General features: G+C 56.1%; 1 protein-coding gene and 2 pseudogenes across 1 annotated transcript; all 3 read left to right on the top strand.

The window, feature by feature from the left end:
- Nucleotides 1–738: 738 nt before the first annotated feature.
- On the top strand, nt 739–1,585 carry LOC120380683 (annotated as a pseudogene).
- A 4,678-nt stretch (nt 1,586–6,263) lies between these two features.
- LOC120380682 (olfactory receptor 10G6-like) lies at nt 6,264–7,196 on the top strand. Its single transcript, XM_039498642.1, has one exon. The coding sequence runs from the start codon at nt 6,264–6,266 to the stop codon at nt 7,194–7,196; it is 933 nt and encodes a 310-aa protein (XP_039354576.1).
- Nucleotides 7,197–18,784: 11,588 nt separating this feature from the next.
- LOC120380681 lies at nt 18,785–19,704 on the top strand (annotated as a pseudogene).
- The last annotated feature ends 7,575 nt before the right edge of the window (nt 19,705–27,279 follow it).

The raw sequence follows: 27,279 nt of genomic DNA, 5'->3' as shown, positions 1-27,279 counted from the left end.
AGGCAGGTCCTGGGGCGACCAGAGGTCCCTGCACCCCAACTCTGCAGTCAGACATGACTCTCAGCCAGACAGTAAAACAGAAGGTTTATTAGACGACAGGATCACAGTCTAAAACAGAGCTTGTAGGTACAGAAAACAGGACCCCTCAGTCAGGTCCATCTTTGGGGGTGGGGAGCCCAGACCCAAGTTCTGGGCCTCTCCCGATTTCCTCAGCCAGCTCCAAACTGACACTCCCTCATCTGGCCTTTGTGTCTCTTCCGGACAAGGAGGCCACCTGATCTTTGTCCCCAACACCGTCAGTTGGCACCTTGCAGGGGAAACTGAGGCACCCACACAGTATTCAGAGAAAATATTAAGAACATTCCCACCTTGTCACAACAGGTGCAACAAAATTTAATACCGTATATTGAAGCAGGCAAGTGCTGCTTCTGACTTTTCACTTTTAATTGACTCTTGTAATCTTGTGATGCCGACGCATTGTAGCTTCATTTTATATCGGCTTACAGGGCGAGAGCGGGGGATGGGGGGAACACCATTTTGGGCACCACCAAAAATTATACGAACCTGCCGCCTATGTCCTCCTCATCAGTCACTCAACCAAGATTTACTTGTAAATTCTCAGAAAATTCACCATGCTGGATATGCTTCTTCCTCACTAAATTACATAATTTTCTTTTCTGCCTTCAGACAAAAGCCTGTAGGAATAGGAACCACGGTAGAGACAAATGGCAAGGCAGAATGTCACCCATATGCTGGAATTCACCCTCCTGGGATTTTCTGGGGCTCAGGAATGGAAGGTTTGCTTTTTTTCTAGCCATCTACCTGTTGACTCTGCTGGGGAATCTTGTCATCCTGTTGACCATCAGTCTCAGCCTCCAGTGCCATTCCCCCATGTACTACTTCCTCAGCGAGCTGTCTCTCCTGGACATATGCCATTCCAGCGTCATGCTCCCCAGGATGCTGGCTGACTTCCTGGCGGGCTCCCGCTCCATCTTCCTTGGCTGTTGTGTGGCACAGCTGTATTCTTTCCACTTCTTTGGAGACACCGAGTGCTTCCTGCTGATGGTCTTGACCTACGACCAATACGTTGCTACATGTGACCCTCTGCACTATGCCAGGACCATGAACCAGAGGGTGTGTGTCCAGCTGGTGACTGGGACATGCCTGGCAGGGTCTCCCCATTCAGCACTGCAGACATCCCTCACTTTCCGGCGCCCTTACTGCAGGCCCAATCAGCTGGACCACTACTTCTGCGACGTGCCGCCTCTGCTGAAGCTGGCCTGTGCCGACACCTCATTAAATGAGGCTGTCCTTTTTGCTAACGTTGGGTCGGGATGGTGGCCCTCAGCTCCTCGGACTCGATCCTGGGCTCCTATATCCGGATGGTCACAGCTGTGTTCTGGATGCACTCCGAGTAGGGGAGGTACAAAGCCTTCTCCACCTGCGCTGCCCACCTCACCGTGGTCGCCTTGCTGTACGGCCCCTGCATCCTGCGTACATGCAGCCCACTCCGGCCATTCTGTTCCCTACTCTGGGAAGGGATTATGGGGTTGGGGCTGTCTTGTTGGGGGTCTCAATAAGATAAGTAGCCATCAAAACAGCATTTTCACCAGCTAAAGATCTGGGTGGGCAGAGACCTTCGCACCTGCAAAAGAAGCATAAAATAGTTGGCTGTGTTACAAGACTGCTCTGTAAATGCAGGATCCCTGTCTGTAAGTGGCTTCCCCAGACCTGAAGAAGAGCTCTGTGTAGCTAAACAGCGTGTCTCTTTCACCAACAGAAGTTGGTCCTATAAAAGATATTTTACCTCCTCTGCCTCGTCTCCCTGCATGAAGATTGTTCATTATTAGACAAGGTGCAGGTAGATGGTGCTCAAGGACATGTAGTGTAGATCCTGGCCTTTGTAGGACCAATCAAACTCACCATTACAGTGTGTAAATGGTTTATCATGGGCAAGGTGTGACTCAGGAGCCCAGGATTCCACTCCCAGTTCGACCACTGGGAATTTCAAAGGATCCTCAGGGCATAATGAACTGTGACGGGTTGTACCAGGCCTTTGTGGCCCTCTGCTGGGTCTTCAATTCCTGCACAGACACAGCCAATCAAAGCCCAGCGGGCTCAGATAAAAGGAGCGGCAGGACCCTGCTGGGAGCAGAGGGGTGACGATGGGGGCTCTGCTGTGGCTGCATTTGCTGGCCCTGGGAGCGAGAGGACCTGAGAACAGTAACCCGAAGATAACAGGGGGAGGTGAAGGGACTGAGTGGGAAGAGGCAGTGGGAAGCAGCAGCCAATTAAAGGGAGCAGGACATGGTGGCTGGGAAGAGGGTCCCCGGCCTGGAACCCAGAGCGGTGGGTGGCCCAGGTTCCTCCTCTGTCAAAGTGGCCTAAGCCCCAACACAGAGACAAGTCTCCTTTAGAAGCCTGAGCCAAGGGCGGGATTTAAAAGGTCCAGCAACCAGGCTGAAGGCCCTGGTGAGGGCAGACAGTTCGACGGACTCTTTGCTACTCGGTAGCAGGTCCGTTTTTTCACCGTGTGACTTGACCGGAGGGCTGAGACATGGAAGACCTGCCAAGAGGGGTCGGCAACCTGGCAGGGGGGTCAGGTGCAGAAAAAAGATTGCATGACCATACCCAGCCACTAGGAGGCACTCAGGAGGTGGGTGGCCCCCTCCCAGGAGTGCCATTCCTTTGAGCCATTTTGAGAGTCTCAAACTTAATGTGTCTGGTCCTCAGCCTGGGAAGTGGGGGTAATAACCCTTCCCTACCTCTCAGCCATGAGGCTAGATTCACTGGTGTGGGTCGGGAGGAGGGGCACAGAGGAACCGGTGAGATGCATGCTCTCATAATCTCCTCCATTGCTTGCCTTAGCTCACGCAAATGCCAGGAAGAAGGACCTTTGAAATAGGAGATCTGGGTGGGAATTCTCTGGCGAAGCATTGTTGTGGTTTTTGTTGGAAATGCCAATTCAGCAAAACCAAAACTGCTTGCAAACTGGTTTGGGGTTCATTGGAACACTCAACTCAACGCATGTTTGGTTAGAGACGTTTCAATGATGGCCAAAGCCTCCTGTTTAACACTGTCAAACCAGAAACTTTTGGGGGGTTGAGTCCAAATGACTTCATTTTGAAATTGTAGTAAATATACACTACAAATGTTTAAAAGGAAAGATGGTTAAAATAGAATAAACATGGTGAAATTATCTAAAAACAATTTTTTTATTATCCCAAACTGAATTTCCCCCCCCCCAAATTTTTAGTTCAATTTTTTTGAGATTTCAACCTTTCATCCTGACTCATAACAGGCACAATTTCTAAATGTCAAACCTTTCCATGGGAGGGGAAAACCATCTCCTGCCCTCGTATAGTCTGGCAGACATGCACCTTGGGGTCTGCTCCTTACAACCGAGAGTCAAAGTGAATTTTCTCAGTGTAAAAAGACATAGGGGCAGTAACTCCTATGGCGCTTTGGCGAATTACACCAGCTGGGGCTATGACCTGCTTTACGTTAGAGCTGCCTCTGTAACTAGGATATAATTAACTATGTTAGAATTTAGCCAGGAAATGTAGCCAAACACCATGATTAGTAACCCCAAGTACTGCGCTTGCAGCTGGGGTCAGCATTGACTCTCAGGAGACAGCAGCCCCTGCTGAGCCCCCCCCAAGGCCCCTCCCCGTAGCATAGCGCTGGGACATGGGGGTCAGCAATGACTCAGAGAGAACAGGGCCATCTACTGAACCCCCACTCCATCCTCCCAGCAACCCAGTGTTGCAACCAAGGTCCTGTAGTGGCACCAAACCTTAGGTAAAGGGGGTCATATACGGTGTCTAAGACCAGGTTCTGGGTTGCTGGTTATGATTATGCTGTCTGTATGTCTGTGTATCATTTTGTAGTTGAAGTTATAAGTATTGGCTCTGTAATGTCTATATTCTGTATTATGCTCTGCCTCTGGGAAGTGTCCCAGACAAGCTGATGTCAGCCCTGCATAGCTGGCTTGATGGCCCATTAAAGGGCCATCAGCTACACAATGGACCCATGGAGAGAAGGCAGACACGCCTTGTGACTCAGCAAAGTATGCAGGGACTGGCCCATGTGACTCCAGACTCCATATTTTTGCTGTAAATTTCCACAGTGAAGACAAAGAGATTCTTACACCTGGAAAAGTCTATATAAGGCCAATGCCTCATCTCCATCTTGTCTTCAATCCTGCTTCTGACCTCTGGAGGGACTTTGCCACAAACTGAAGCTCTACACCAGGGACTGAGGACCCATCCCAGCGGGGGATGTTCCAGAGACTTAATCTAAACCTGCAGTTTACTCCAGCACTGCTGCAAGCCTGAACTAAGAACTTTGCCATTACTGTATGTAATTGATTGCATTTAACCAATTCTACCTCTCATCTCTACCTTTTTCCCTTTGTAAATAAACCTTTAGATTTTAGATTCTAAAGGATTGGCAACAGCGTGATTTGTGGGTAAGATCTGATGTGTATATTGACCTGGGTCTGGGGCTTGGTCCTTTGGGATCGAGGGAACCTTTTTCTTTTATTGGGGTGTTGGTTTTCATAACCATTTATCCCCAGGATGAGTGCACTGGTGGTGATACTGGGAGACTGGAGTGTCTAAGGAAATTGCTTGTGTGACTTGTGGTTAGCCAGTGGGGTGAGACCAAAGTCCCTTTTGTCTGGCTGGTTTGGTTTGCCTTAGAGGTGGAAAAACCCCAGCCTAGGGCTGTAACTGCCCTGTTTAAGCAATTGGTCCTGATTTGGCACTCTCAGTTGGGTCCCGCCAGAATCGCTCCGTCACACCGTAGCATAGCGCTGGGACATGGGGGTCAGCAATGACTCAGAGAGAACGGGGCCATCTACTGAACCCCCACTCCATCCTCCCAGCAACCCAGTGTCCCTTGCTTGCTCCACACTGGGCTCCACACTGACTCCAAGCAGAGCGCACATCCTAGTGAGTAACCCACTCCAGTCTCTGACATACAGCATCTCCTAGCAGATCCTTGGGATCAGGACTGGCTCAGAGTGGGAGGCCAAGCCTGAACTATCAGGGAGAGCAGTTTTCTGCGAGAATTGCTTCATTAAATGAAGCAAATGCCAGACCTTCAGTCCATTGTGAGCACCAGAAGCACCTGCTCTAGCACGGCCACCGACTCTCCTCTCTAATGAAATCTCTGAGCTAGCTCCTTCGCTTTGCCCCAAACAACAATTCTAATAAGGCCCATTGGAGTTTGCCAATGGGAAGGCATCATTATGTTCTTAAAAACACAGCCAGTGTCAACAGTTTAACACTGATGTAGCTGCAAGTGACCTGGGGAGTGAAATACACCAGGGGGAAAGAAGAGAGAGCACAGAGAGGGTGCAAGGTTATAAGAAGCTGCAGGGAGAAAGGACACGTCAGAGCTGAAGAAGAAACTAAACAGAGCAGAGAAATGATTTACAGAAATAGAGAAACGGTCTGCTCGGATGAGCACCAGGGCGCCTCCATCCAGGTCTCCCACAATGCCTGCTACCAGCTGCGTCAGAGGCAGGGGCAAGGACACTGAGGTGGGCAACTCTGGGCTCATCTCCACAAGAAAGTTCCCCTTAAGCTCTTTCAGTCTGAGGCTGGCGTCACGTGGAGGACGAAGCCTTCTTCTGTGCGAAGAGTTGGGTCAGGGAGATGTAAAGGGCTGAAGAGAGACCTCAGGGCACGGCAGTGAGCAGGTGAGAGCACCGCAGCTGGGACACAAAGCCAGGCACTGCATCCAGATGTGTAGATTCATAGACTGATGGATTTTTAATACCGGAGGAGACCAGCATTATCATCTAGTCTGATCTTCTGGATACCACAGAATGTTGAGCCCAATAACTCATGTCTGACAAACTCCCGTCTTCCACAAAGGCCATCGTGACTCGAAAACCTCAAAAGACAGAGAACACCCTGCTTCCCTTCAGAGTGTTCCCATGACTAATCACCCTCACACTTATCAACGTGGGCTTTGTTATTTCATTTGAATGTGTCTCTGTTTAACTCCAGGGATCTAATCCTGGATGTGGGAGAAGAGAGGGGTCTTGTGAGCTAGAGTCGGGGAGCTGGGAGCCAGGACTTCAATGCAGGCTCTGGGAGCAAATGGGGTTCAGTAGGGGCTGGGGGGTTCAGCACGTGTAGGTTCATTTCCCATCTCTGGGTGGGAAGTGGGGTCTGCAAAGATCACCCATCGTTCTCCCTTGGTTAATCATTAACACCTGACGTCCACTCGCAGGGACCCAAACGGAGTGGATGGAGTGTGGGAACCAATCCCAGCTGACCCATTTCATCCTGGTGGGGCTCCCGTACCCCCCAGCACTGCAGGTGCCCTTGTTCCTCTTCTTCCTCCTCATCTACCTGTTGACGCTGGGCGGGAACCTGCTCATCCTGCTGGCGGTGGCCCGGGAGCGCCGGCTGCACAAGCCCATGTACTGGTTCCTCTGCCACTTGTCCTTCCTGGACATGATGGTCTCCTCGGTGGTGGTGCCCAAGGTGGTGGCCGGCTTCATGCCAGGCGGTGGGGCCATCTCCTTCCATGGCTGCGTGGCCCAGCTCTTCTTCTTCCACTTCCTGGGCTGCACCGAGTGCTTCCTCTACACGGTCATGGCCTACGACCGCTTCCTGGCCATCTGCAAGCCACTGCGCTACAGCGTCATTATGGACCGCAGAGCCTGCCTGTGCCTGGCAGCGGGGACCTGGCTAGGGGGCTCCCTGCACTCGCTGATAGAGACTGCATTCACCTTCCGCCTGCCCTATGGCCGGGACACCCGGGTAGGCTACATCTTCTGCGATATCCCGGCTGTGCTGAAGCTGGCCTGCGGGGACACGGCCCTCAACGAGCTGGTGACATTCATCGACGTGGGATTCGTGGCCATGGCCTGCTTCCTGCTGATCCTGATGTCCTATGTCTACATCGTCTCATCCATCCTGAGGATCCACTCTACCGAGGGCAGGCGTCGGGCCTTCTCCACCTGCGTGGCACATATCACAGTGGTGGTGACCTACTACGTTCCCCTGGTCTTCATCTACCTGAGGCCGGGGTCCCATCACCCTGTGGACAGGGTGGTGGGTGTATTCTACACCACGGTGACCCCTCTCCTCAACCCCCTCATCTACACACTGAGGAACAAGGAGATGAAAGAAGCCCTGATGAGGCTGGGGGGCAGGAGACTGGCTGTGCCCTGAGTAGTGATCTATCCTGCCTTCAGCAGGAGCTGCCTGAGGACTGGACAGGAGAGAGGGACTTGGACTTGGGGGATTCTGGACTCCTGCGTTCTAGCTAGGGTCTGAAGGACTGTGGTCTGCCAGGGTGGAAGATGGGTGGCACCTGGTAAGCTTAGCAGGCATGTCATCTGTTTATTTTTAATTATTATTGTTGTATGTTCTCTCTGTAATGCTAAACATAATAGACTGTGTGAAATCTGGCTGGTCACTGGTCATTCTTGTCCTTGTCCCTGAGAATGAGCAAACCACAGGTGCTGGAGTAAGCTCAGATCCATGGAGATAGTTACAGTAAATTGCGGGGGGGTTTCAAGCTCCCTGGTCTAGCGGGAGAGGTACACGGATCCCCTCCCAGCGAGAGGTGGCAGCCGGAAGCATTTGAGCTAAGGGGGCACCGTGAGCATACAACAAAGGGGGTGGAGGTGCAATTAACCCTGAAACTGCGATACTCAAAATGGTCTATTCTGGACTTAAATTCTTTGAAAACATGATCAGTTTCTTACCTTGGCTTTCCTCCCGGCCAAACCTCCTCCACTAGGTTCCACCATTATCTGCCAAATACCCTGGGAATTCTTCTGGGGAGGAGCCGTCTCTCACTGTGTGTCTGTGATGCACAGTGGGGTCCTGGTCTCAGGGCAGGTCTACACTAAGAGCGGGGGTCGAACTAGGGTACGCAAGTTCAGCTACGTGAATAGCGTAGCTGAATTCGAAGTACCCTAGTTCGAACTACTCACCCGTCCAGACGCCGCGGAATCGAAGTCCGCGGCTCCAAGGTCGACTCCGCCACCGCCTTTTGCAGTGGTGGAGTACCGAAGTCGACCCCGGCGCTTCCGGAGTTCGAACTATCGCGTCCAGATTAGACGCGATAGTTCGAACTCTGAGAAGTCGAACTCACCGCGTCGACCCGGCTGGTAAGTGTAGACTAGCCCTTAGTTACTGTGTGTCTGTGATACACCTGCCATGGTGGGGTCCCAACCTCCGTCACTGTGTGGCTCTGAAGTGCCTTGCATGGTGGAGGTCTGTTTCTGTGTATTTAGGCAGCACCTGCCACAAAGGGGTCCCGTTTTCAGTTACTGTGTGTCTGTGCAGTGCTTGTGTATCTATTGGGTTTCCGGGAAACGGGGCGGGTGAAGCCCACCCCATGCTAATGGAACACCCCCCCCAGCCTAAGGGGAGGTTCCACAGGGCCTCAGAAACCCACTAATTGCGGGGGACAACTAATAAAAGAACAGGGACAGGAGTGTGGTCAAAGGGTCATAAGAAGGGAGCCTGACGGGGACACCAAGCAGAGAACCCCAGACAGTGCCCACTGCTCCTCGAAGGCATCCAGGGAGCCAGCGGACGCCGGCAGTGCTTGTGTATCTATTGGGTTCCTGGGAAATGGGGTGGGTGCAAGCCCGCCCCATGCTAACGGATCCCCCCCCCCCAGCCTAAGGGGAGGATCCACAGGACCACGGAAACCCACTAAGTGCGGGGGACAACGAATAAAAGAACAGGGACAGGAGTGTGGTCAAAGGGTCATAAGAAGGGAGCCGGACGGGGACACCGAGCAGAGAACCCCGGACAGCGCCCACTGCTCCTCGAAGGCATCCAGGGAGCCAGCGGACGCTGGCAGTGCTTGTGTAGCGGGGTGGTTACCCGCTCCTGCCCTTTGGGGCTTAAAACAGCCTAGGAGAGGGCTTAAAAGCTGCAGCTCAAAAAGCTGGGCTGATTGGGGAAGGGGCTGCAGCTGGGCCCCAGCCTAATCAGGCCACAGCTGGCCTGTGTAAAAGGGCCAGGGAAGCTAGGAGCAAACAGTCTTCCTTTGCCTGTAGAGGGAGAAGGGCCTGGCTGCTTAGAAGCTAGAGACAAGGTACCTAGAGTGGAGCAGGGCTGGGGAAAGGCAGAGGAGCTGGGAAGTTCCAGCCTGGAAAGCCCCAGGCTGTGGCCTTGATAAAGGAGCCAGGGGTAGGCAAAGGCAGCAGGTCCAAACCCCTCTTTGCCAGTGATGAGTGGCAGATACTGCAGTCAGCCCTAGGGAGCAGGGGCTAGAGGAGACTGGGCAGTAACCAAACTGAGGCAAAGTGGGGATAGTGGGTTGGGGGTTCCCCAGGGAGGGGAGACCCAGATTGGTGAGGTACTGCCAGGGGGCAGCACCCCAGTTAAAAGGGCACCAGGGTCCAGGGAGGGACACAGGGGGGCCAAGAGGACAGGTGGATCACCGGCCTGCAGAGGGTGCTCTGGGCTGGAAAAGAGCTAATTCCTGAGGACAACCAGTAGGAGGCGCCGCAGTGGTGAGTCTGCACATCTACAGCTTGGCACAGTGGGGGTCTGTTCTCAGTTACTGTGTCTCTGTGCAGTGCTTGGCACAGTGGGGTCCCGGTCTCAGTTACTGTGTCTCTGTGCAGTGCTTGGCACAGTCGGGGTCCCGGTCTCAGTTACTGTGTCTCTGTGCAGTGCTTGGCACAGTGGGGTCCCGGTCTCAGTTACTGTGTGTCTGCGCAGTGCTTGGCACAGTGGGGTCCCGGTCTCAGTTACTGTGTCTCTGTGCAGTGCTTGGCACAGTTGGGGTCCCGGTCTCAGTTACTGTGTCTCTGTGCAGTGCTTGGCACAGTGAGGTCCCGGTCTCAGTTACTGTGTCTCTGTGCAGTCCTTGGCACTGTCGGGGTCCCGGTCTCAGTTACTGTGTCTCTGTGCAGTGCTTGGCACAGTGGGGTCCCGGTCTCAGTTACTGTGTGTCTGTGCAGTGCTTGGCACAGTGGGGGTCTGTTCTCAGTTACTGTGTCTCTGTGCAGTGCTTGGCACAGTCGGGGTCCCGGTCTCAGTTACTGTGTCTCTGTGCAGTGCTTGGCACAGTGGGGTCCCGGTCTCAGTTACTGTGTGTCTGCGCAGTGCTTGGCACAGTGGGGGTCCCGGTTTCAGTTACTGTGTCTCTGTGCAGTGCTTGGCACAGTCGGGGTCCCGGTCTCAGTTACTGTGTCTCTGTGCAGTGCTTGGCACAGTGGGGTCCCGGTCTCAGTTACTGTGTCTGTGCAGTGCTTGGCACAGTCGGGGTCCCGGTCTCAGTTACTGTGTCTCTGTGCAGTGCTTGGCACAGTGGGGTCCCGGTCTCAGTTACTATGTGTCTGTGCAGTGCTTGGCACAGTGGGGTCCCGGTCTCAGTTACTGTGTCTCTGTGCAGTGCTTGGCACAGTGGGGGTCTGATCTCAGTTACTGTGTCTCTGTGCAGTGCTTGGCACAGTGGGGTCCCGGTCTCAGTTACTGTGTCTCTGTGCAGTGCTTGGCACAGTGGGGGTCCCGTCTCAGTTACTGTGTCTCTGTGCAGTGCTTGGCACAGTGGGGGTCTGGTCTCAGTTACTGTGTCTCTGTGCAGTGCTTGGCACAGTGGGGTCCCGGTCTCAGTTACTGTGTCTCTGTGCAGTGCTTGGCACAGTGGGGGTCTGATCTCAGTTACTGTGTCTCTGTGCAGTGCTTGGCACAGTTGGGGTCCCGGTTTCAGTTACTGTGTCTCTGTGCAGTGCTTGGCACAGTGGGGGTCCCGTCTCAGTTACTGTGTCTCTGTGCAGTGCTTGGCACAGTGGGGGTCCCAGTCTCAGTTACTGTGTGTCTGCGCAGTGCTTGGCACAGTGAGGTCCCGGTTTCAGTTACTGTGTCTCTGTGCAGTGCTTGGCACAGTGGGGGTCCCAGTTTCAGTTACTGTGTCTCTGTGCAGTTCTTGGCACAGTGGGGGTCCCGTCTCAGTTACTGTGTCTCTGTGCAGTGCTTGGCACAGTGGGGGTCCCAGTCTCAGTTACTGTGTGTCTGCGCAGTGCTTGGCACAGTGAGGTCCCGGTTTCAGTTACTGTGTCTCTGTGCAGTGCTTGGCACAGTCGGGGTCTGTTCTCAGTTACTGTGTCTCTGTGCAGTGCTTGGCACAGTGGGGTCCCGGTCTCAGTTACTGTGTCTCTGTGCAGTGCTTGGCACAGTCGGGGTCCCGGTCTCAGTTACTGTGTCTCTGTGCAGTGCTTGGCACAGTGGGGTCCCGGTCTCAGTTACTGTGTCTCTGTGCAGTGCTTGGCACAGTTGGGGTCCCGGTCTCAGTTACTGTGTCTCTGTGCAGTGCTTGGCACAGTGAGGTCCCGGTCTCAGTTACTGTGTCTCTGTGCAGTGCTTGGCACTGTCGGGGTCCCGGTCTCAGTTACTGTGTCTCTGTGCAGTGCTTGGCACAGTGAGGGTCCCGGTCTCAGTTACTGTGTGTCTGTGCAGTGCTTGGCACAGTGGGGGTCTGTTCTCAGTTACTGTGTCTCTGTGCAGTGCTTGGCACAGTCGGGGTCCCGGTCTCAGTTACTGTGTCTCTGTGCAGTGCTTGGCACAGTGGGGTCCCGGTCTCAGTTACTGTGTCTGTGCAGTGCTTGGCACAGTGGGGGTCTGTTCTCAGTTACTGTGTCTCTGTGCAGTGCTTGGCACAGTCGGGGTCCCGGTCTCAGTTACTGTGTGTCTGTGCAGTGCTTGGCACAGTGGGGGTCTGTTCTCAGTTACTGTGTCTCTGTGCAGTGCTTGGCACAGTCTGGGTCCCGGTCTCAGTTACTGTGTCTCTGTGCAGTGCTTGGCACAGTGGGGTCCCAGTCTCAGTTACTGTGTGTCTGCGCAGTGCTTGGCACAGTGGGGGTCCCGGTTTCAGTTACTGTGTCTCTGTGCAGTGCTTGGCACAGTCGGGGTCCCGGTCTCAGTTACTGTGTCTCTGTGCAGTGCTTGGCACAGTGGGGTCCCGGTCTCAGTTACTGTGTCTGTGCAGTGCTTGGCACAGTCGGGGTCCCGGTCTCAGTTACTGTGTCTCTGTGCAGTGCTTGGCACAGTGGGGTCCCGGTCTCAGTTACTGTGTCTCTGTGCAGTGCTTGGCACAGTCGGGGTCCCGGTCTCAGTTACTGTGTCTCTGTGCAGTGCTTGGCACAGTGGGGTCCCGGTCTCAGTTACTATGTGTCTGTGCAGTGCTTGGCACAGTGGGGTCCCGGTCTCAGTTACTGTGTCTCTGTGCAGTGCTTGGCACAATGGGGGTCTGATCTCAGTTACTGTGTCTCTGTGCAGTGCTTGGCACAGTGGGGTCCCGGTCTCAGTTACTGTGTCTCTGTGCAGTGCTTGGCACAATGGGGGTCCCGTCTCAGTTACTGTGTCTCTGTGCAGTGCTTGGCACAGTGGGGGTCTGGTCTCAGTTACTGTGTCTCTGTGCAGTGCTTGGCACAGTGGGGTCCCGGTCTCAGTTACTGTGTCTCTGTGCAGTGCTTGGCACAGTGGGGGTCTGATCTCAGTTACTGTGTCTCTGTGCAGTGCTTGGCACAGTTGGGGTCCCGGTTTCAGTTACTGTGTCTCTGTGCAGTGCTTGGCACAGTGGGGGTCCCGTCTCAGTTACTGTGTCTCTGTGCAGTGCTTGGCACAGTGGGGGTCCCAGTCTCAGTTACTGTGTGTCTGCGCAGTGCTTGGCACAGTGAGGTCCCGGTTTCAGTTACTGTGTCTCTGTGCAGTGCTTGGCACAGTGGGGGTCCCAGTTTCAGTTACTGTGTCTCTGTGCAGTTCTTGGCACAGTGGGGGTCCCGTCTCAGTTACTGTGTCTCTGTGCAGTGCTTGGCACAGTGGGGGTCCCAGTCTCAGTTACTGTGTGTCTGCGCAGTGCTTGGCACAGTGAGGTCCCGGTTTCAGTTACTGTGTCTCTGTGCAGTGCTTGGCACAGTCGGGGTCTGGTCTCAGTTACTATGTGTCTGTGCAGTGCTTGGCACAGTGGGGGTCCCAGTCTCAGTTACTGTGTCTCTGTGCAGTGCTTGGCACAGTGGGGGTCCTGGTTTCAGTTACTGTGTCTCTGTGCAGTGCTTGGCACAGTGGGGTCCTGGTTTCAGTTACTGTGTCTCTGTGCAGTGCTTGGCACAGTGGGGTCCCAGTTTCAGTTACTATGTGTCTGTGCAGTGCTTAGCAGTCTCTGTGCTGGGCCTGGAAGGAGCTAATCCCCAGAGCAGTCAGGACAAGTTGCTGTAGTGGTGAGTGGCCCTGTGATAATCCTGATCTCTGTTACTGTTTATCTTTGCTGTGCCTAGCACTGCAGTCTCCTGATATCTGTTGCTCTGTGTGTCTGAGCAGTGCCCAGTGCAGTGGGGTTCCCAAGCACAGTCACTCTGGGTTTGTCTGTGCAGTAGGATCCCAGTGGCTGTCACTGTTTGTGCAGTCTCTGACCAGTGTGGGCCTGACCTGTTACTGTGTCTGTGCAGCCCCTGGGAGAACAGGGCTCCATTCCCAGCTGGGCCTCCAGGTGAACCACCATTCACACACTGACAGTATAAATGAGATCTGTCAGCACTGGGAGCACTGGACAGAGACTCGTTCTGGGAGCCTTTCACCTCTAGGTCTCCATTGCAATCCAATAGAAGTGCAGCTACCCACTTCTACCCACTCAGGATCTGGGCCAGGGTCCTTCAGAAACAACAAAGACATTTCCACCTGCAAGGGGCACCTGTGCAGTCACAGCACTGTGTCGTGTTACAGGAGTGCTCTGTGAAGGAGACACACCTCTGTGAGTGCATGGCTTGTTAGCAGTGAGGCTGCTGGTAGATGGCACTCCGGAACATGTAGCAGGGTTCCTGGATTTCATAGGAGCAATGGAAGTTGTTGTTCAATGAATGGTTTATTATGGGTCACCTGCAACTCAAGAGATTTGGGTTTGAGATCTGCCCAGACACTGGGTGAGTCTCCTATGCTGGAAAGGTCAAAGGAGGCACCTAAGTCTGTTGGGCTCCTAAGAAAATTCCTGATAACCTCTCTGGCCCTTAGCCTGTGAAATGGGCCTTCGAGGGGACCCAGGGCAATGCAAGCACTCAGGTAGAAATTGTATCCTTCAGTCTCCTCACTCTTCCCCTAACTCTCCACTTAGCTTGTTCAGATGCCAGAAAAATGAACCTTTGACATACAACTGGTGGGGCATTTTCTGGTGTTTGGTGTGGGTTTGTTTGGGTTTTTTGTTTGTTTGGATTTGTTTGTGGATTTTTGGTAGGATAATGTCTATTTTGCAAAACCAGAACTACTCCTGAAACAGTGTTGGGCTCAGTAAAACACTTGACTCAAATAAAAATCCTCAAGACTGTAGAAACACCCTGTTTCAATGTTGTCAACCCAAAAAGTTGTGGGGGTTTTAAGTCTAAACAATGCCTCGTTAAGAACTTGTTAAAGGGGAAAGGTCAGTATTGACTAAAACACTTACAGATTATTAATAAGAAACATTTATTTATTTATTGAGATTTTTGGGTAAGAAACACTTTGTGGATTTTGCTTTTTTTTATTGAAAAATTTCAAAATGCCAGAAATTCTCCTGGGAAGGAAAAACTTTTTCCCACCTAGCCGTGCTTTGAAAGAAAAGCCACCATCGTATAATCTGATAGACGTGCAGCCAAGAACCAAAGTGAATTTGCTCAATGTAAACAGACATGAGAGTATTAACTCCCAAGGCGCTTTGGTGAGGCGTGCTAGCTGGGGATATGACCTGCTTGATATTACAGCTGCCTCTACACTCTCGCTTAGACAGTTAATTACATTCTAGTTATAGACAGGAAATGAAGGTTAAAACGTCGACTTTGATCAAAATGTGCCATGAGTGCTCCAATGACCATGCGCTGGGTTCTCACCTGGGCTCTCACTGACTCGCAGGAGACAGCACCCCTACAGCATCACGCCCTCAGCTACCATGCTGGGATATTGGATCCAAAGCCGACTCAGAGGGTATGTCTACACAGGGATAAAAGACCGGTGGCTGGCCTGGGTCAGCTGACTCAGGCTCAGGCTGCAGGGGTAAATATCGCTCTGTAGATGCTTGGAGTGGGGCTGAGCTGAGAAATCTATTGAGCGAATGTTTTTGTTGGTGGTGGGTTTTTTAGCCCCAGAGCCCTGCAAGCCCAAGTCTTTGATCCTTGTTCAGACATACCCAGAGAACAGGGTCCCACCCCTTCCCTGCAGCACAGCATCTCCTAGATCAGGCCTGCACAACTCGTAAAGCGGCGAGGGCCACATTACTCCAAAGAAAACAGCTGAGGGCCGAAACCTCCTGGCCCTGCAGAAACACCCTTCTCCCCCCCCCCCCCAGCACCTCCTGACCCTGCGGAAACACCCCGCCCCAGCACCGCCCAGCCCTGCAGAAACAAACCCTCCTTCCCCAGCGCCACCCCACCAGAACAGCTGTGGGCCAAAAAGGAAGGTTGGCTGTGGGGAGGTGATACTTGATTTTAAATCAACCAGGGGCTCCCAGCTGAAGAGGTGGCTGGGAGCCCTCAGGAGCAAATTAAAGGGCCCGGGGCTCCAGTGGCTGGGGGAACCCGGAGCTTTCCAGGGCTGGGGCAGGGATTTAAAGGGCTCTGGGCTGCCCGCAGCGTTGGGGAGCCCTGAGCCCTTTAAATTTCGGCCATGGCCGGGAGTCAAAGGGCTCTGGGCTGCCCACAGAGTGCCGTGTGAGGGCGATTTAGAATCCCCTCGCGGGCCGCACAGTGAGGCTCCACGGGCCGCATGTTGTGCAGGCCTGCCCTAGAACTTTGCTGGGACATTGGGGTCGGCACTCACACCAAGGGAAGAGACACCCACTCCACTCTGTGCAAAGCAGCATCCCCTTGCAGAGCCCTGGGCTCAGGCAGTGGTGAGCTGGAGCCGGTTCGCACCGGTTCGCACGACCCGGTTGTTAAATTTAGAAACCCTTTTAGAACCGGTTGTTCCAGGACAACGGATTCTAAAAGGGCCGCCCCGCACCCGGCCCCAGCTCACCGCTGCTTCCTGGGCTCCTCACCTGAAGGCTCTGCCCTGCCCTTCTCCTCCCCCTTCCCTGCTTGCCGCCAATCAGATGTTAGCGCGGGAAGCTTGGGTCTGGGGAGGACTCAGAAGCAAGAAGCAGCTTGGCAAGGTAAGCTGGGGCGGGGAAGCCAGGAGGGGACCAAGGAGGGGTGGTGCGGCCTACCTCAGTCCTGCTCCTGCCGAATGCCCCGGCTCCGGCAGAGTGGCTCTGGCCCCACGCCTCCGGCCCCAGCCCCGAGCGCCTCGGGGCCGGGGCTGGAGGCGCTCGGGGCCGGGGCCGGAGGCGCTCGGGGCCGGGCCGGGGCCGGAGGCGCTCGGGGCCGGGCCGGGGCCGGAGGCGCTCGGGCCGGGCCGGGCCGAGGCGCCGGGGCCGGGCCGAGGCGCTGGGGCCGGGCCGGGCCGAGGCGCTGGGCCGGGCCGGGCCGAGGCGCCGGGCCGGGCCGAGGCGCTGGGCCGGGCCGAGGCGCCGGGCCGGGCCGACCGGGCCAGAGGCGGCCGGGGCCGGGACCGGGGCCAGAGGCGCTCGGGGCCGGGGCCGGGACCGGGGCCAGAGGCGCTCGGGGCCGGGGCCGGGACCGGGGCCGGAGGCGCTCGGGGCCGGGGCCGGAGCTCCGGCTCCGGCCGCGAGCACCTCTGGCCCAGTCCGGCTCCGGCCCCAGTCCTGCTCCAGCCTAGCGCCCCGGGCCTAGCTCCGGCTCTGGCTGCGAGCGCCTCTGGCCCCGGCCCTGAGTGGCTCTGGCCGCAAGCGCCCCGGGCCTGGTTGAGCAGCGCTGGCCCCGGCCCAGAGGATCTGGCCTAGGCTCTGGCTGAGCAACTCCAGTCTCGGGCCGGGGCCAGAGCCACTCAGCCCAGAGCCAGGGCGAGGCCTGGGGCGCTAGGCTGGAGCAGGACTGGGCTGGGCCCTCCCAGGAGCCCTCCTCGCTCCCCCACCCCATCTTACCTTGCCAAGCCTGGCTCCGGCCAAGCAGCTCCCCCCAGTGCTGGTCCCTGCCAAGGGGCTGTGGGTCAGCCCCAGCCTGGTCCAGCTGGCCCGGCCTCCAGCGTGGTAAGGGAGCAGGGAGGGGGTGTTGGAAGAGGGCAGGGGAGTTTGGGAGTGGGGGTGGGTGGATAGGGGTCAGGGCAGTGTGCGGGCCGGGAACAGGGGGATTGATTGCGGGCTAGGGTCCCTGGGGGGCAGTCAGGAAGGATCTGAGGTTGGATGGGGCGGTGGGGGCCAGTTGGGGGCAGAGGTTCTACTTCCAGGGGCAGTCGGGGACAGAGAGAAGGGGTGGTTGGATAGGGCAGGAGTCCCGGGGGGCCATCAGGAATGAGAGGAGGGGTTGGATGGGGTAGGGATCGGGGGGGGGGGTCAAAGAATGGGGGGGTTGGATGAGGCAGGAGTCCCCGGGGGAGGCACGACCCCCCCGAGGGGTGAGGAGGAGGGGACCGGTTGTTAATTTTTTGGCAGCTCATCCCTGGGCTCAGGCCTGGCTCAGAGCATTCTGTGTGTGGAATATCAGCGAGAGCAGTTTTCTATAAGAATCGTTGCATTAAATTAAGCACAGGCAGGACCTTTGGTGTAACCATCATTGTCAGCCCCAGGTGCGTTCTGCAGTCCAGCCTAGCCAGGCCCACAGGCTCTCCTCACTAATGAAATACACGGATCCTCTTCACTGTGCCCAAACAACACTTCTAATAATGCCCACTGGAGCTTCCCAGTGGTGGTCGGAGGGCATCGTTATATGTACTTAAAAGCACAGTGAACATCAGCAGTTTAATATTGGCCCAGCCATGAGTGATCCTGAAGGAGAGAGATACACAAGTGGGGAAGGGAGGAGAGCACAAGGAAGAGCAGAGAGAAGGTGCAAGGTTATAAGAAACTGCAGAGAGAAAGGACATGTCAGAGGTGAAGGAAACACTAAACAGAGCAGAGAAACTGCCTGATCGGATCAGGGCTGGGGCCCCTCCAGCCTGGTCTTCCACTGTGGCTGGTACCAATTACTTAGGAGGCAGATGCAAGGAAGCTGCAGTGGGCAGCTCTGGGGTAATGCTCTGTAGAGACGAAGACCCTGAATCCCAGCTGGTTTGAGGCTGGCTTCACATTCGAATCGAACCCAGCTCCTGTGTGAAGTGTCTGGTCGGAGGGATTTATGAGGTGAAGGGAGAGCTGAGAGGGCAGCTTAGAGCACTGGCTGCAGCATCCCAGCAAGCACACGGCCAGGTACCGTGCACAGCCACAGAGTCCTACAGAGAGAGATTTTAAGGCTAGAGGAGGCCAGGATGATCCTGGGTACCAAAGACCATAGAATTTCACCCAGTTACCCCTGCACCAAGCCCAGCAACTCCTGCCTGACTAAAGGCCGTCCTCCATAGAGGCAGGTGCGCTTCCACAAAGGCAAGTGCTCTTGTCTTGAAGACAGGGAGAGACACAGAATCTGCCACTTCTCCTGAGAGCTTGTTCCGAGGGTTAATCACCCTCGCAGCTAACCACATGTGCTTTGTTTCTCATTGGAATTTGTCTGAATTTTGCTCTGGGCTTCTATCCCCAGCTCTGCGAGAGGAGTGGGGTCTAGTGGGCTAAAACAGAGAAGGCTGGGAGTCAAGACTTCTAGGTTCTATCTCCAGATCTGGGAAGAGAGTGGGGTCCAGTGGGTTGGAGCAGGTGCGGAGCCAGGACACCTGGGTTTGATTCTGAGCCCTGTACGTGAGTGTTATTCCGAATGCCCATGCAGAAATCACCCATCGTTCTCCCTTTGTTAATTATAAACACCCCACGCTCACTCACAGGGACCCAAATGGAGTGAATGGTGTGTGGGAACCAATCCCAGCTGACCCATTTCATCCTGGTGGGGCTCCTGGGTGCCCTTGTTCCTCTTCTTCCTCCTCATCTACCTGTTGATGCTGGGCGGGAACCTGCTCATTCTGCTGGCGGTGGCCCGGGAGCGCCGGCTGCACAAGCCCATGTACTGGTTCCTCTGCCACTTGTCCTTCCTGGACATGACGGTCTCCTCGGTGGTGGTGCCCAAGGTGGTGGCCGGCTTCATGCCAGGCGGTGGGGCCATCTCCTTCCATGGCTGCATGGCCCAGCTCTTCTTCCACTTCCTGGGCTGCACCGAGTGCTTCCTCTACACGGTCATGGCCTACGACCGCTTCCTGGCCATCTGCAAGCCACTGCGCTACAGCGTCATTATGGACCGCAGAGCCTGCCTGTGCCTGGCAGCGGGGACCTGGCTAGGGGGCTCCCTGCACTCGCTGATAGAGACTGCATTCACCTTCCGCCTGCCCTATGGCCGGGACACCCAGGTAGGCTACATCTTCTGTGATATCCCGGCTGTGCTGAAGCTGGCCTGCGGGGACACGGCCCTCAACGAGCTGGTGACATTCATCAACGTGGGATTCGTGGCCATGGCCTGCTTCCTGCTGATCCTGATGTCCTATGTCTACATCGTCTCATCCATCCTGAGGATCCGCTCCGCCGAGGGCAGGGATCGGGCCTTCACCTGCGTGGCACATACTTACTTACTGCGTGGTGACTTACTACGTTCCCCTGGTCTTCATCTACCTGAAGCCGGGGTCCCATCACCCTGTGGACAGAGTGGTGGGTGTATTCTACAGCACGGTGACCCTGCTCCTCAACCCCCTCATCTTCACACTGAGGAACAAGGAGATGAAAGAAGCCCTGATGAGGCTGGGGGGCAGGAAACTGCCAGGGCCTGAGCCATGATTATCCTGCTGCCAGCGAGAGCTGCCTGAGAACTGGACAGAGAGAGAGGGACTTGGAGATGAACATCAGGACTCCTGGGTTCTGTCGCTGGCTCTGGGAGGGGAGTGGGTCTAACGATTGAACTCCAGGCTCCTGGGATCTATTGGAATTTGTTCCAATGCTCTTATGGCTAGAGAAGCTGATTGGCACTCCGGACTCTTGGGTTGCATTTCTGTTTCTTGGAAGGGAGTCGTGTCTCGTGCTAAGAGCAGGGTGGGCTGGGAGTCGGGACTCCTGGGTTCTATTTCCCTGTATGACCTTGGGCAAGTCCCTTGGCATCTGTTTCCCCATGCGGGTCATTTCACTACCACACAACACCCAGGGTTGTGAGGCTAAAGTCATTACCGACTGGGAGGAGAATGAGGAGGAATTCAGTCATGGGAGCCAGAGAAATAGGTGGGGTCTGTGTGTGACAATGGGAGGTGATGGGATCGGCAGCTTGAGGGTAGGAGCCGTGTTTTTGTCCCATGTTTGAACATCTGGCATACTGGGGTCCTGGTCCGTGACTGTGGCTCTGACGTACTAATCCAAGGAGAAAGGGAAAAGAACAGAATTTCAGGCTCATCTAAGAAGGGTCCCGGGGCAGAATCCGAAGTGTTTAACTTGTTTTAGGGACACAGGAACAGCCAATCAGCATCAGACCACTGGTCCGAACAGCCCATTATCCCACCCCTTGGAACTGTCAAAGCTCTTCAACTCCTAAAAATAAAATGACGTCTGTCACCACATGGTCTTATTTTTGTAAACCCCACCCCCGCCCTCAGTATGCCACATGCACTTGCTGTGTCTTGCCTCAGGTTAGAATGTCCTGTCCTCGGGGCCCATGCGGCCTCTCTAGCTCCGTGCAGCACACAGCACAAGGGGGCCCGTAGGCCCCCAGCAATTCCCAAAGAAGGAAGGGTCTGAGGTGAAGGCCCTGGAGTGGGATGCCAGACAGCCTGTCACGTGCTCTGCGCAAGCCTTGGTTTCCCATCTGTAAAATGGGGCTAGGGCACTGCCTTAAGGCTGTTTGGATTATAAACTCCTTTAGGACAGGGACTGACTCTGCACAGGGCCCACCACATCGAGCCAGACCGCTAGGCGTTATTGGACAGATCCCCAGCTGGCAGAAATTGGCTGTAGCTCCATTGGAGTTAATGGTTCAGATCTGCAACTGGTGTGAACCCACCACAGCTCCACGGGAGTCAATGGTTCAGATCTCGAGCTGGTGTCAATTGAAGTCAATGGGGCCACGTCAGTTTATACCAGAGAGGGTCGGGCCGCGTATGGCCATATCTGTATGTAGTGAGATTTCTACACCTTTCTGGCCCAGCAGTATTACTTTCCTTGGTGCCCAGTTCACTGTGGGTTGATATAGTAGAGGGTCATATTCCCATCTAGTGGATGATGTTTACCCCTGGGCAGGTCCATTGAAAATCGAATTTTCCACCAAAGAAAAGCTCCAAAAGAAAATTTACTACTTGTCCTTGAGTTATATAAAAGCCAGTCATCATCATCAAGATGTTCTCGTTATCCAGATCAATCTCTGATCCTTGTTTGAAATCTACTAAGCTCTTGGCCTCAATAATAACGTGTGCCGATGAGTTTGTCAGGGTAATTGTGCAAGTATAAAATGGTTTAGGACGGAAGGTGGTATAAAACTGGAGAGCTGACCTTCTGCGCACCCAGGTGAACTTCATCTCACACTTTTGCTTTAGATTGGGAATTTCAAAAGCACCTCACAAGAGCTAGGTGTCTAACTGCCATAGACTTTTAACTTTCTTTGGAAATTCCAGCCTTAACGTCCAGCTATTTTTGCTGTTCTCTAAGATTTCACTTGCTCTTTGTCAGTCTCATAATGGGGCCCAACCGTCTCCAGACACTAGATTCCAGATTTATTTTTAATTTGAACAACTAGAAAAAGCACAGAAAACTTAATGACCGTTTCCAATGACACAACAGCTGGGGGCAGGAAACAAGAAAAAAATCCCCATTTTATTCCCAGGTTTAGGTTCTATGTGTATTGCATATTACTCAAAATTCAAGGCAACAGGTGCAGAAGACGCAATACATAAGCACCACAAATCCAAAATACATTGTGTGTGATGAGTGTAGCATTCTCACCTCGGTTAAATCTATTAGCATTTTTCTTTCTTTTTTATCTTTCTACTTTATCTATGGGTATGTCTACACTACAGGATTATTCCGATTTTACAGAAACTGTTTTTTAAAACAGATTGTATAAAGTCGAGTGCACGCGGCCACACTAAGCACATTCATTCGGTGGTGTGCATTCATGTACCGAGGCTAGCGTCGATTTCTGGAGCGTTGCACTGTGGGTAGCTATCCCATAGTTCCCGCAGTCTCCCCCGCCCATTGGAATTCTGGGTTGAGATCACAATGCATGATGGAGCAAAAACAGTGTCGCGGGTGATTCTGGGTAAATGTCATCACTCAATCCTTTCTCCGTGAAAGCAACGGCAGACAATCATTTCGCACCCTTTTTCTCTGGATTGCCCTGGCAGATGCCATAGCATGGTAACCATGGAGCCCGTTTAGCCTTTTTTCACTGTCACCATATGTGTACTGGATGTTGCTGACAGATGCGGTACTGCAGTGCTACACAGCAGTATTCATTTGCCTTTGCAAGGTAGCAGAGACGGTTACCAGTCATATTGTACCGTCTGCTGCTGTCATGGGTGCTCCTGGCTGGCGTTGCTGAGGTCGGCTGGGGGTGCATGGACAAAAATGGGAATGACTTCCCAGGTCATTCCCTTCTTTATGTTTTGTCTAAAAATAGAGTCAGTCCTGCCTAGAATATGGGGCAAGTCTACTAGAGAACCAGAGAGCACAGCCACTCCAGGTCAGAGCCCCAGCTATCCCACAGAAATGATGAGCTGCATGCCATTCTAGGGGGTGCCCCTGCAACAACCCCACCCATTGCTTCCCTCCTCCCACACATAGGCGCCGACTTATATGGGCTCCCTGGGGCTTTAGCCCCAGGAAATTCCCAAGCAGGGGCTCTGCTCCACCAATGTTTTCTCCCCTGCTTGGAGCGCCCCCCCCCCGCCACCGCCACCGCCACCGCTACCGCCGCCAGGGCTGGAGCTTCCCCCCTCCCCGCCCAGCAGGGGCGGCTCTAGGCACCAGCAAAACAAGCTGGTTCCTGGGGCAGCAAAAGGCTGGGGCCCCAACTCATCCTGCCGCTGTGAGCCGAGGAGCGGCCCGTCCCCTGCAGCCGGGCAGGGCCGCGCTCTCGGCTCCGCTTGGGGGAGAGGGATGGCCCCTTACCGGTAGCGCAGCCCCACCCTGGCTGCAGAAGACGGGCCGCTCCTCCTCCGCTTGTTCGCGCCCGGGTCCTAAACAGCACTGCAGCAGCAGCAGCCGCTTGGCTGGGAGCTCTGCCCCGCTCAGAGCCGTGTGGGAAGGGGGCGGGGCTGGGAGCTCCACGCCGAGCGGGGGCAGCTGAGCTCAGCCCCCTCCGGAGCCACGCGGCTGCCGCGCTGGGCAGGGCCGCTTCTCGAGGCGCGCGGTGAGCCGGGGGTGAGCAGCCGGGGCCCGGGGGGTGGCTAAGGGCAGGGAGTCCCGGGACACTCAGGGGCACAGGTTCTGTGGGGAGGGGCGGTCAGGGGCCAGGAAGGGGGTTGGATTGGGGGTCTCAGGGTGGGGGTTGTCAGGCTCCCCCCCGACCCGATTTCCCCCCAGGCCCAGCCCTGACCCCCAGCTCCAAGCCCAGCCCCTCTGAGGTGGGCACCCCCCCAACCCCATTCCCCCCCACCCAGCCCTGACCCCCAGCTCCAAGCCCAGCCCCTCAGACCTGGGCACCCCTGGCCCCATCCCCACAGCCCTGACTCCCAGCTCCAAGCCCAGCCCCTCGGACCTGGGCACCCCGGCCCCATCCCCTCACAGCCCTGAGCCCCAGCTCCAAGCCCAGCCCCTCTGATCCGGACATCCCCTGTACCCATTCCCCACAGCCCTGACCCCAGCTCTGAGCCCAGCCCCTCTGAGCTGGACACCCCTGACCCCATTCCCCACAGCCCTGACCCCAGCAGCTCTGAGACCAGCCCTCTGATCCGGACACCCCTGACCCCATTCCCCCACAACCCTGACCCCCAGCTCCGAGCCCAGCCCCTCTGAGCTGGACACCCCAGACCCCAATGCCCCCACAGCCCGGACCTCCAGCTCTGAGCCCAGCCCCTCTGATCCGGACACCCCCGACCCCATCCCCCACAGCCCAGACCCCAGCTCCGAGCCCAGCCCCTCTGATCCGGACACCCTCCTGTACCCATTCCTCCCACAGCCCTGACCCCAGCTCTGAGCCCAGCCCCTCTGAGCTGGACACCCCTGACCCCATTCCCCACAGCCCTGACCCCAGCTCTGAGACCAGCCCCTCTGATCCGGACACCCCCTCACCCCATTCCCCCCACACCCCTGACCCCCAGCTCCGAGCCCAGCCCCTCTGAGCTGGACACCCCTGACCCCATTGCCCCCACAGCCCTGACCCCAAGCTCTGAGACCAGCCCCTCTGATCCGGACACCCCTGACCCCATTCCCCACAGCCCTGACCCCAGCTCTGAGCCCAGCCCTCTGATCCGGACACCCCTGACCCCATTCCCTCCACAGCCCTGACCCCCAGCTCTGAGCCCAGCCCCTCTGATCCGGACACCCCTGACCCCATTCCCACAGCCCTGACCCCAGCTCTGAGCCCAGCCCTCTGATCCGGACACCCCCTCACCCCATCCCCTCACAGCCCTGACCCCAGCTCTGAGCCCAGCCCTCTGATCCAGACACCCCCTCACCCCATCCCCTCACAGCCCTGACCCCAGCTCTGAGCCCAGCCCTCTGATCCGGACACCCCCTGTACCCATTCCCCCCACAGCCCTGACCTCCAGCTCTGAGCCCAGCCCTCTGAGCTGGGCACCCTGACCCCATCCCCCACAGCCCTGACCCCCAGCACTGAGTCCAGCAGCTCTGAGGGGGGCACTCCTGACACCATCTCCTCACCCCAGACCCCCAGCTCCGAGCCCAGCCCCGTTGAGCCAGGCACCCCCGACCCCATCCCCACCCCAGACCCCAGCTCTGAGGCGAGCCCCTCTGAGCCAGACAACCTCCGACCCCATCTCCCCACAGTCCTGAGCCCAGCCCGTGAGCCGGGCACCCCCCAGAGCCCAGCTCCCCACCCAGCCCTGGGCAACAGCAGCACCACCTCCAGGCAGTGACAGCCCATTGGCACCAACCATCACCCAGCAACAGCCCATTATGTAATTGCAAATGTAGACAGACCAGTAAAGCATTTAATGTTTTTAAATAATGTATTTGGTGTATTTTCAAATTATTACAAATTAATTTTCACTAGTTATTTTTTACATTTCCAAATACATGTTACTATAGTATTGCAACTTTTTTTTATGGAAGGGGCCCCCAAAATTGCTTTGCCCCAGGCCCCCTGAATCCTCTGGGTGGCCCTACCCAGTGTGTGTGAGGAGCTGGGGAGGGACGGAAACGGGGTCCCCTGGAGCCGAGCCCGGGCTGCGATGGCGGCGAGGGGCTCCTGGAGTGTGTGAGGAGGTGAGCGGCCGGCTGGGTTCGTCGGTGCTGAGCAGGTAGCCCCGCAGCCGGAGATCCTTGCCTTCCCTCCTGCCGGGGCTGGGCCAGGGCACCGTGAGGCTGAAGAGCAGCAGGTCCAGGGGGCTCTCCAGGTCCTCGGCCGCCAGCATGTCGGGGGTGAGGGCGGTGAGCGCGAACTGATCCACCTCGGCCACCAGCAGTGCTGCGAAGCCCAGGGAGGGGGCCGTGTTCTTTGCGCCACCCCGTAGCCGCGCCGCCACCTGGAAGTACTCCCACTCCGCGCTGCCCAGCAGCTCCACCCGCATGGCGACAGAGTCGCAGCTGGGCCAGGGTTCGGCTGCAGTGTGCTGGTAGCGGATCCCACATTTGGGGGGGAGCCCAGTGCTGGGGCAACAGGGGGTGTGAGTGGGGGGCACTGGTGGGTGGGGGGGGCTCATGTCTGGGGGCGGGGGAGGGCAGCCAAAAAATGTTTTGCTTGGGGCGGCAAAAAACCTAGAGCCGGCCCTGCCGCCCGGCCCCAGAGCTTCCCTGCCTGAACACAGACCAGACAGCGTGTCTCTCTCCCTTGCCTCTGCTGCTGCCGGCTGCTGCCTAAGGCAATGCAAGCTGCTGTTGCTTGCTGGAGCACCGGCCGGGGGAGGGGAGCGGAGTGGAGGGGGCTGTGCCATGTTTGGCAGCCCTCCCCTCCCCCTACCTGGAGGAGAGGCAAAGGGGACTTCCGGCCAGGACTCGGAGACTGACCTCACTCACCTGAGCAGCTGCTGGGGCTTCCGTGAATGTTTGACCCTATGATTCCCCCCCCAGCCCCCACTCCTGCCCAACGCTGGGGAAGGGGCAGCCCCATGCCATCCCCTCCCACCGTCCCCCAGTGAAGCTATGGTGAGGGGCAGCAGGCTGCAGCCTGCAGCAGGGGTCAGGGAGGCAGGAAGCCATATGTGAAGGCAGTGCCCCTCCCCTCTAGCACCCAACCACCACAGGGCAGATGGGGGAGGGGATTCATAGACCTACCTGAGCAGCTGGGGCTTGGGTGAATTTTATGACACCCTGCTCCCCTGCCCCATAGCCATCACCGTGCAGACCCCACTTCTGCCCCATGCTGGGCAAGGGGCAGCCCCATCCACAGTGAAGTTATGGTGAGGGGCAGTAACATGGAAGGCCACCTGTGATGGCAACCCCCACCCCCTAGTACCCATCATAGAGGAGGTGAATGAGCTTTCTGGACCTGAGAGGGGGCCTAGGAGCATGTGCAGTGATTGTGGTGCAAAGTGAGTGTGCTGTGGGGGGTAGGGGGGCAGAGGAGGGGTTCCTCCCCTGGAGCTTGCTGCTGCCAGTGGTGGTGATGGGGAGTCCTCTCAGGCCCTAGCCCTGGGGCAGCCTGTCTGCACCCCAAGTTCCTCATCCTCAGCCCTGGCTCACCCCAAAGCCTGCACCCCAGCACCGAGCACGCTCCTGCACTGTGAACCCCTCACCGCCAGCCCCACCCCAGAACCCTCACCTGAGGGGAAAAACGTGCAACTTAAATTTGGTGGTCAGTTTGGAGTATCATTGTATTTAGCACAATATTTGATTATTTTACACCCTTCAAAGTATGTAACTGGTCGTATACAGGTGTTTTCTCTGAATACTGTCTGTGTGCCTCAGTTTCCCCAATGCATTTCTTAAGGCTCTAGATGGTGGGATAAGGGGGTGTGATTGTTGTAAAGCCCTAGAGGGCCAGTGTGATGCCGTCTGCACAGAGAATGGCCGACACCCTGTCTCCAGGCAACTGATGGCCTGGGCCACCCCCCTGCAAGGTGCCAACTGAAGGTGTTGGAGAACAAAGAGATCAGGTGGCCTCCTAATTCCTGGAAAAGAGACAAAGGCCAGAGGAGGGAGTGTCAGTGCCTGTGCGGACTTCCGGGAAGCGCATGGTGTGGAAGGGGATGCTGGGATGCTTTGGAACAACTCCATACAAAGCCAGTCAGGACTCTGGGGGAGCCTCCTCTCTGA

This window comes from Mauremys reevesii, linkage group 13 (assembly GCF_016161935.1).
Source record: "Mauremys reevesii isolate NIE-2019 linkage group 13, ASM1616193v1, whole genome shotgun sequence".
Taxonomy (NCBI): Eukaryota; Metazoa; Chordata; order Testudines; family Geoemydidae; genus Mauremys; species Mauremys reevesii.
This window is presented reverse-complemented; position numbering and strand designations above follow the sequence as displayed.

Bases quoted from the DNA above. Each gene is read 5' to 3' on its own strand.
- LOC120380682 (XM_039498642.1), top strand. From the start codon at position 6,264: ATGGAGTGTGGGAACCAATCCCAGCTGACCCATTTCATCCTGGTGGGG.